The sequence below is a fragment of the Zosterops lateralis genome, assembly GCF_965231275.1.
Source record: "Zosterops lateralis genome assembly, chromosome: 2".
NCBI lineage: Eukaryota > Metazoa > Chordata > Aves > Passeriformes > Zosteropidae > Zosterops > Zosterops lateralis.
The window spans coordinates 5,608,824-5,618,695 of record NC_139763.1 but is presented as its reverse complement, the minus strand read 5'-3'; the positions used below and the strand labels follow the sequence as shown (position 1 = coordinate 5,618,695).

At 44.2% G+C, this 9,872-nt stretch overlaps 1 protein-coding gene across 2 annotated transcripts; it reads right to left on the bottom strand.

The window, feature by feature from the left end:
• Positions 1-1,559: 1,559 nt before the first annotated feature.
• NDUFV3 (NADH:ubiquinone oxidoreductase subunit V3) lies at positions 1,560-9,864 on the bottom strand. 2 transcript variants are annotated; one of them, XM_083855712.1, is made up of 4 exons: positions 9,782-9,864; positions 9,611-9,677; positions 5,513-6,394; positions 1,560-1,828 (listed from the first exon to the last, which is right to left on the bottom strand). In XM_083855712.1, the coding sequence occupies exons 1-4, from the start codon at positions 9,830-9,832 to the stop codon at positions 1,668-1,670; spliced, it is 1,161 nt and encodes a 386-aa protein (XP_083711838.1). In that variant the 5' UTR covers positions 9,833-9,864; the 3' UTR covers positions 1,560-1,667. The 2 variants fall into 2 exon arrangements, with proteins under 2 accessions (XP_083711838.1, XP_083711839.1); XM_083855713.1 differs by lacking the exons at positions 9,611-9,677; positions 9,782-9,864 and adding an exon at positions 7,692-7,817.
• Between the last annotated feature and the right edge of the window lie 8 nt (positions 9,865-9,872).

Sequence of the window (9,872 nt, the reverse complement as noted above, 5' to 3'; positions counted from 1 at the left end):
AGCTCAGCACCAGCTCTGAGCTCCGGGGCTCAGGTTACTCCGTGCAGCCTCAGGTAATAACAAACCACAGCTGAGTTACTGGGGCCCTCCCGTGGGCCTTTCACAAAGGAAGACCCCGACTCTTTCATGTTTTTAATGCTGGCAGCAAATTTCTCTCCCTTTTACAAGTGCAGAGTACATGGGACCATTGGTGTCTCCAAGTGACTTTCTGCTCTTTATTCCTCACCACGTGGATTTATACACCAACAGATTTCTAAATTTCAGTTGGAGTCACTAACATGCTCTTTTTATTTTTTTACAGGACAATAAAATTGCTTGCCAGGGGTTTCTGACTTAAAATTCTACACAGCAAATTGATGTAGGCCTCTTGATCCTTCTCACCACATTTTTGCCAAGTTACAGTATAAAATATCTGCTCTACTAATTGCACCCAGGGATTCACATCCAATATCCAGATAGACTCCTAAAGCTGACTCTGTTTTCCCTTTGATCTTGCCTGGTCTGTTGCTTGAAAGAATACAGACAGGTGATGGAAAATGCTGGAGTTATTGCAAGAACTGCTTAAAGGCCAATTAACTCCAAAAAAGCCCAAAATGAAGGAGAAGCCAAAATGGAACTAAACCCACAACAGCTGGTGGCCATCAAGGCGATTTTCCCAGAAGGCAGAAGACTGTTACTAATAGGATGGAAATACAAAATTTACTGAGACCAACTGGAACTGCTGATAACGTGTATTGAGAAGTGCCTCATGGCTCACATTTTCTGCAGAGCAAGACTGAGGCTGGACAGCAATTTTAAGTTTTAGTGTAGGGAAAAAAAAGAAGTGGGAAATTAAATATACTCCCAACAATTAGTACCAGGAGCTGTTTTTATCCTTATGGTATTTTCATCACATTTAAAAATATCCATTCAAGTGTTTCTAGCCATAGAAATAGGTTTTTTTCTTCAAAGTTTAATCAACACAGTAAAAGTCTATTAGCAACTGCCCACTGAGATTCTCTTACATTTTAAATTATTTCAATTACTGCAGAACCTGAATGCTGGAGCCCCCAGCAGATGATTAAATAAAGTTGTATGTTCTGTTCTCCCTTTACAAGAGCACAGGTTTTGAGATGTTTCAATCACATTACATAAACTTGCATTCCTCCACTAACACAAAACATTCACTCTTGCCACAGGAGACAAATACTTCTTGTGCTGCTCCCAGCCAATGATTTTAACTCCCAAATCCAGAGTAAACATTACCTCTTCAGAGCTGGGAACATGTTTGCAAGGAGCACAGCCCACTGCACTACAGATACAACACCACCAAATTAAACATGGCACAAACTCCACAGGCAGTTGAATCCCACAGGATTCTTTGATGTGGTCCCATAAAAATGGTCAGTATCAAAAATTTGGAGACACTGAAAAGTCAGGACTTTTTTTTACACTACCACCAAATAATATTTATGGAGAGGTAGAAAATATATTTTTATTCAGTGATGATTCATTTGCAGTTCACTCACAGAAGTCAAGAAGTGAGGGACTCCAAGAGCCAAGAAGAACTGTCCAAAAGGCCAGGTTATTATGTCTTTATTATTTATTATCTGATTTCAATTACACAGGTGAAGCAACAGTGCTAGACAGAACAATTCATCATAGTGCCTGGGTGTTGTGTGGCTCTCTCAGTGCCTTGGTGATGGTCTCCCAGAGGAGGGCTGAGGCTGCCTGTACTTTGCCAGGACGGCGATGTAATCGTGGAAGGTGAAGGTGTGATACTCGTGGTGCTGCAGGTTCTTGTAGGTGGAATTGTCAAACTCCTCTGGAGCAGGCTGAGCTGTGGGCTCTGTGAAAACAAAACAGCAACTGGTGACTATGAGGATGCTACACCAGAGGACAATGTTTTTAAGCACTGACTCAGCTTTCATAAGCTGTCAGATCCCTCATCCAGTCAACTTTGGAAAGGAAAAAAAAAAGCAACTTTAACACAAGGAGAAGTTCACTAAGCCCAGCTGGTGCCTTGTCTGGCCCTAAAGCAGCACAGGACTGTGCAGTGGGAAACAGGGATCAGCACAAGACACCTCACACAGCACAGGTTTTAAACCCAAACCACCACCTAATGCTGGGGGTGGACAGGGCAGAACATTCCATTTCTCCCTGGAAGACATATGTCTGCATTTCCTGGCTTTCTCAGAGTTGCCTGGGTTTTCATTCCAGCCAGAACAGCAGGTGACATTCCTGGCAAACCAGGAGGGGCAAAGGAGCAGTACAAATGATGTATCATCCTGTCAGACCACGAGATACAGCTCTTAGAGCTACTTTACAGATTGAATTTTTGCCATGGGGACAAGTGATGGAATTAGCAAGATCTCCACCATTTAATTTCAAATGTGCTTATAACAAACAGTAATCTATCAAGAGCCTTTGATGTAAATTCATTTTCTTGTAAATATAATCTTCTAACAATTGTATTAGCTTTCCTTCAAAAAAGGAATAACCCAACAAAGTTATTTAGAACTCCTTACTTCCTGTTAAAGCCAACATTAATTCTTATGCTTATAGAATATTATGCAAATCTAGGCAGTATCATTTACATAAAAGGTTCCTGTTACATGCTGATTTTACAACCAAGCAAATTGCAAGAAATAAAACTTTACTCCCAATATTAATTTATTGTTGTGCATCCAGAGTTTTAACAATAGAAGAAGACACAGAGTGTAGTGAAAAGCTTTGTCATATAAATTTGTTTGTGGTGGTTCAGGTTAAATTGTATTAAGCCCTTATTTTAACAGGTCCATCTACAATAAAAACACAAGAACTTGAACACCAGGATTTCCCTTATGACATAATTACTGCAGTGTGCAGCTATCAGATTAAGAGAAATATCCATAGCATTTAGCAAAGCTTGCTCATAAAACTCAAAGTATTAAGTCATGGTTTCAGCAAAACACGAGAGGAAATATCCCTGTGCCCAGTGCTCAGTTCCTCCTGACACAGCTCATAGGAGATGACACTCCAGAGAGAAAAGCCAGATGTTCTTTGCTGCAAAGAGCCCCAAGAACAGGCAAGGGGAGGCAAGAGAACAGGCAAACCTGCAAGAGCCAGTTCTGAATTTGGAGCCAGATGTGCAGGAAGGAAAGCAGATGGAGCCCCATTTCTCTTACCCAAATACAGTGCACTTGGCTTCTCCAAGGAAAAATTTATTCCTGAATTCACCCTCCCCACAGTTCATCCTTCATCTCTGCTTTGTCTCTTAAGGAGAAAGCACTTCACGGGATGTTCTTCCGAAATGAATCACGGGCCTATTTCTGAGTTACCAGCTACAACTTTGCTCCTCACTCAGCAGTTCAAGGCAGCAGCTTTTGCTGACTGCTCTGCAAAGGGATGACATCACCTCAACACCCAGGTTTGCATTGAGAAAAATTCTTTTGACATCTTTTGTGCGGCTGCTGCAGAGTTTGCAGACAAAAGGGCACAGGGGCAGGGCAGGAGGAGGAATTACAGGTGGTGCAGTCAGCTGGGAATGTTAAACAAGAAAAAGCAGTGGCTGTTCTTAAAGAAGGAAGAGAGAACAAGATACATCTGGAAACACAAGAAAAAATGATGTTTGAGCATCTGGAACTCCACTGTGGATGAATGGTGAGAAAATGGATGAATGGTGGTTTTATCTGTAGATAAAAACAAAGAGCTCTTCCCAAATTTTTTTTTTGTATTTAAAAGAAAGCTTATGCTGTTGACTACAAGAAGGAACAAACAAATCAAAATCTCACTTGCAAACAGAACTGCATTTTGGTTTTTAAATTGCAGAATTATTTAGGTTGGAAAAAAGACCTCCAAGATGGAGTCCAACCTTTGGCTGATGACTACCTTGTCAACTGGACCACAGCACAGAGTGTCACTACCAGTCACCCGAGATACCATCAAGGCAGAAGGTAAGGAAACAGATGGAATTATGAGCCAACTAAGCCCTCAAAGAGAAGACAGGCCTTTTATCAGCCCCATCTCCTGGAAGCTGACACACAAATGCAGTTATTTTGCCTCTTAACCTGGTCAGGCACTTCAGAGTCACAGAATGGCTGAGGTTGGAAGGCACCTCTGCAGGTCAGCTGGTCCAACCCCAAATGCTCAGGCAGGGTCAGCCACAGCAGGAGGCCCAGGGCCCTGTCCAGACAGTGTCCCCAAGGATGGAGACCCCACCACCTCCCTGTACAACCTGTGCTCCATCACTTACAGTAAAAAAAGTGTTTACTGATGTTCAGGCAAAACCCTGCGTGTCAGTTTGTACCCACTGCTTCTTGTCCCATCACTGTGGACCACTGAAAAGCCTTGCCTGTCTTCTTTGCACTCTCCTGCTATTTCCACACATTTCTCTTTTCTGGGCTGGACAGTCCCAGCTCTCTCTGGAGATATACTCCAGTCCCTCCATCATTTCAGTGCTGCTTTGCTGGTCTCTGTCCAGCAGCCCCACACCTCCCTTGCACTGAGGAGCCCCAAACTGAACTGCACTCCCAGGGAACATCAGCAGAGAGGAGCTGCAGCTCCCTCAGCCTGCTCCTCCCTTGGTGGCCTTTGCTGCAAGGGCACACTGCTGGCCAATTTCAATTTGCTGTTTCCTTGGCCCCCAGGGCCTTTCCTGAAGGATGATACCCAAATAACCTTCCAATTAATGCTGCTTTTACTTCCAAACAGGCAAATTCTTTAATTCAATGAGAAGGGTCTCAAGAATGGCAGATTTGTACTGCCTAAGATGAAAGGCAGAATCTCAACAGATCAGGACAGAGAGACATCTGCTGCTGAGATATACAAAATGAGATCAGCAGGACCATTAATTAACAGGATGGCAGTAAATAAGAAGGGTAGGTCAGATAGGGAAGCACAGCTGAGGAGATGATTACATGATGCATGATGGTCTTTCCTGAAAACACATCACTGTCTCCTCCCCAGCTCTCTACAAAACTGACTCACTACTTCCACACGAGCTGCTTGCAACCTTCCAGTCACAGAATCAACAACTCTTGTTTCTGGCACTGCAGTGTGATTTCTCAAAGTCTTCTGAAATCTGAAACACTGACAGATTGAAAATAACACCATCAAAACAAAAACCAAAAAAAACCCCCAAAACAAAACCAGAAAGATGGCAGGGTTTAAGCAACAATGGCATCAAATTTGACTCATGAGAATGGCAGCTACCAAATCCTTCCAAGAAAAGAGAAGAATGAAAACAAGTGTTGTCATATAAACCCCATGGTTTTGCTCACAGTGGAAACAATCTTGTTTCCATTTTATAAGTGACTGTTTTATGAAACTATAAATATAGAGAAATGAAACAGTTTCCTTCCACAGCATAGCTGGGGACTGAGTATTACTGACAGCTTAGAACAATTAGCAATGAACAATTTATCTTCCAGAAAGTCACTGCCACTCTGCCAGTTTCAGTACAAAGATCAGAGAAGATGTGGAAACCTTCTAAAAAAAAAGTCAAACCCTAGCCCAGATGAATCAATACAGTTCAAACAATTTAAAGCTGTACCCTCTGTTGTGCTGCCTTCTCCAGCCTGGACTCCTGCTGCCTGCGTGGTCTCCTCCTTTGCTGTGGTGCCCATCACCAACATTGTGCTTCCAGAAGTTTTTTCCACTTTTGGAGCAGTTACTCCTTTTGCTTTCAACTCCTGTGCCTTCTTCACTTCTTCCTTCTCTCCTGCTGCTCCCTGGGTTCCAATGGACTTTTCCTCCCCACGGTCAGATTTACGAGTGATGTCGGTCAGGTCCAGACTTCTCACCACACGTGGTTCGACCGACTTCTGCCCTTTTGGGCTGGGTTTTACTTTGGGGTCTCTTGCTTTGGACTTCGATGTTTCCTGGCCGACTGATGTTTTAGAAAATTTCCCCTGCTTTACAGGAGACACGTTAATTTCTGGTTTGCGTGGCAGCTTCTTAATTCCATAGTCCTTGAGAGATTTCTGGGACAATTGCTGTTTTGCCACCATAGAGGCTGCCACTGCTATGTTCTCATAAAAGACGGGATCTCGTCTGGGAAACTCAACTTTTGTTTTAGGGGCAACTTTTGAAACGTTTTCATCCTCAGAATCTGAGCTAGACTCTGAGCTGGATGAAGATGAAGTCTCTCTCTCAGCTAACTCTTTCCTCAGGCCTCTTCCTGCTGCAGGTGTGCTGAGGTTTTCCTCCTCACGGGAGGAAACGGCTCCTCGCTGAGGAAACGCAACCACGGTTTTTCTTGCCACGGGCGTCCCCGTGTCTTCAGCAGGTTTTGCAGCTTCCTTGAGGTTGGTACTAGATGTGCTCTCACCTTTGTCTGCAGACAGCAGGAGAGAGCTAGAAGACAACATTTTACGAGATTCAACTGGTGCCTTCATGGCAAGCAGCTTGGTGCTTCCCTGTCGTGCCACTACATCTGGGAAACGGCATAAAGAGGATTATCATCATTGTATCTGACACGGCTGTTACTGATCATACTAACACAGTTTTAACTCTCAGAAATAATCTGCTACAAAAATAAACTGCAGGTAATTATAATGCTAAATACAGGCGCTGCTAAGCAGAAAGTTTTTAGAGTTTTTTAATTTAAGGAAGCTGGAGTTCTAGTAGCACGTAACAGTTTTTGCTGCTGCCATGCCAACATTGAAGAGATAAACGCTCATGTTCCTCACTCTGCCAGACTCCTCCAAGAGTGGGTTTTCCCTGTGCTTCAACTCTACATCACTGGAAAAGGTTTGCAGACACTTCCCTACTTCAAGTGAGCTTTAGGATGGCCTGTTAGCCAAGCTCTTCAAACACTGGTCTGTGACCAAGCCAGCAAAGCAGAGACAGTGAAGAGACACAGCCACAGCTGCTGGCAAGAGCTACCCTGGAAGCAGAAGGGAGGGAGTACTCCCAAAAGACAAAGCAGCAGAGAAAGAGATACCTGAGGCCATCCAGGAAAGGATTACTTGTTCATTGCCCATCTGAGCTGTGTCCCCACAGTTCAGCACTATTTCCCCAAGACCTCATCTCCTCCAGCCCTCATTTCCTATTTCTGCTCTGAGACCTCTTTGTTAAAGAAGTCTTACAAGATCTCCTGATGCTTCACATTTCTTTCTGTCTCTGTTTCTTCTCCCCCGTGGATACCTGCATTAACCTAAACTCTCCAGACAAGGAACCAACAGCTGAAAGAGAAGGCAGCAATTTTCAGGTCCTTTCAGGGAACACATAACACCCCTTGGATGCTTATCATCATCCTCAAGAGGCTGAGCAACAGCAAATACTGTTGTGGTCACAGAAAACAGGATGTCAAGGAGCACTGGGAGCACATCAGGAAGATTCACCATGGCTGAAATTTGCTATAGCAAAGCCAACTCCATTATGAGTTGCACCACTTCCAACCAGCAGCAAAATCCAACAGATTTCCAGCCCATTATGCAGATTTTTTCTGCAGAGTTTGGAAATCCAGATCTACTTTATATGCCCACAAATCAGACACAGCTTTCCCCTCACTGGTACTTTATGGTACCACCTTGTATGACTCAAGGAGTTATTACCATTAGCTCTGAACAGAAGCAAGTTTTTAGCAATGAAAACATCACAGAAGAGACAAGAAAATGAAAGCAAAGTATTTAAGAAAGAAAGACAAAGTTTTTACCACAACAAAATACAATGAAAAAGAAAAGGTATCAAGTTTACAGGTAGTATTTTGAGTAATTTCAAGCACATACTTCTCTCTGCCAGATGGAAGGTGCAGGATTGGGAAGGAAAGGCAGGGGGAGGCAGGAGGATGGGCAGCTCCCTTTGGAAGAGGTCTGACTCCCAAAGTCACAGAATGGCCCAGCCAAGCAGCAGCCTGGAGAAACTAACAGGTGAGGAGGAAGTGTCACTCAGGATGGAAGAGAAGAGGTTAAACTAAGACAAGAATGGCCAAAGGGAGGACAGACAAGGGAAAAGCTGAGCAAAACCTGAAGAAGTACTAATGTTAAAACATCCTAAGGAACCAAGAAGGCAAGGAAAATTCAACTTGACCATTAGTTACTGGAATAATGCTTTAAACAGTTCAGTTTGGATAAGTGAGAGAGATAAGACTTTATGATTAAAAGCTGAAACATCCAATACAAGCGACAGACTTTAATTAGAGAACTTCAAACTTTGCACCAGCTAATCTGTACCTGCATCACTTTACCAAAATAACAACACATCCAAATCAGTCACAGAAATATCATTCCCAGATGTGTTTGTTCTTCCTGAAGCCTGGAACACCAGCATCATTCCCAGCATGTATTTATTTAAAGCCTGTTCACACTCAGAGAGGTGACAGGCAGAAATTACAGGTCTATTTCCCATCACTGGCTCTGTATGTAAACACCAGCATTTTATCAAAGCAAGGAAAATTTGCACATCCTGTTTCCAGCCACAATCTGGCAAAGGGAGCTGCATCCCACAAATCTTAATTAACCTGGAGTGTTTGCAGGGGGAGCAGCTGCCTGAGAGGGCTCCTGACACAAATCAGAGCTGCAGGACACTGAATCCAGAAACCAATATTAAAGCACACCTCAAACACACTTAGTGCAAAAAAAATAAATCATAATAAAGAGCAATTTGCTGTCCAATCAATCAGTGCAGTGAAGGTTTTCTTAATGGAACAGCCAGGCTTTTATTTGCTTTGGCATTTAAGAAGGTGGCAGAAGTCTGCCTTCAGCTGCTCTTTCAGTGATCTTTTCAACAGCAGTCAACAAGTCTGATCACTCCTACATATGGCTCCATGGAGCTTTCCTGTTTCAGCACCTGGATCTCCAATTTGGGACAGGAAACCTCACTGAACCACGGAGCCTCCAGTTACACAAACAAGGCATCAGGCCTTGAAATTGGTATTCCTGTTTTGACTGAGGTCAGGGACAAAAGGGGTTCAAATACTCCTCAATGCAGGAGGCAGGGCAGCATCCAAACCAAGGTCTGGGCTTCCAAATCTATGGGGCAAGACGAATTATGACCAAAATTAACACAGCAGGGCCATGGCAGCTTCTTACACCGCTGCCTGGAGCTGCTATTGGGCATATTTGGATCTTGGAAGTCTTTCTCTAAGCCTTTCTATTCTTTAACCTTGACAGCACAAACATTTCAAATAACAAGGGCGAATATCTAAAGTTAAAAACTAATTTTGAACCTCATTAAAAACATTTCCAGGGATGGGGCATCCACAGCTTCTCTGAGCAACCTGTGCCAGGGCCTCACCACCCTCACACTAAACTATTTTCCCCTGATATGTAATCTAACCCTACTTTCTTTCAGTTTGAAGCCATTCACCCTCCTCCTACACCCTGAACAGTCTGACACTGGCCCCATCCAGCCTGGCCTTGAATATTAATGTGAAGGGAAACAGGAAAGAAGCGACAAGCTTATAAATATAATCCTATATATATATGTGGTCTATAAATATATTCCACACAGCCAGACCTTTATACTTTTACTTTTATTACCACACGGTACACCTTATCAGAAACCCTGGTTTACACAGCGGTGACCTTTCAGTCCTTGTTTTTCCCCAGCTCATGCAGCGCCTCTCCCGAGGCGTGACCCTTCCCCAGCTCCCCTCACCCCTTCGTTTTATCGACACCCCGACATTTCTCACAAACCACCCTCTTACTCTTTGGCGGCGCCGTCCCGCTGCCCACCGGCTTCGTGCAAAGCCCCCGCGCCTCCAGCTGCAACACCTGCACGGCACAACACGACAAAGAGTTAACAGAGGGGGAGGAAATCCCGACAGCTGAGAGGGTGGGCTGTATGGGCAGTAAATCTCCCCGAGGAGCCGCTTTACCTCGCGGGTCACCGCCCGCCCGCCGCCCCTCAGCGCCGCGGCCGCCGCCATCTTGCCCGGAACCCTCCCGGCAACGTCCTGGCGGTGGGCG

What these genes read in the sequence shown, in the direction of transcription:
- NDUFV3 (XM_083855712.1), bottom strand. Translation starts at nt 9,832, where the DNA reads ATGGCGGCGGCCGCGGCGCTGAGGGGCGGCGGGCGGGCGGTGACCCGC. An exon ending in CGGGACGGCGCCGCCAAAGA is followed by an intron (nt 6,395 to 9,610) that starts GTAAGAGGGTGG and finishes GCCGTTTCCCAG; the next exon opens with ATGTAGTGGCACGACAGGGA. An exon ending in AGAAGGCAGCACAACAGAGG is followed by an intron (nt 1,829 to 5,512) that starts GTACAGCTTTAA and finishes TTGTTTTCACAG; the next exon opens with AGCCCACAGCTCAGCCTGCT.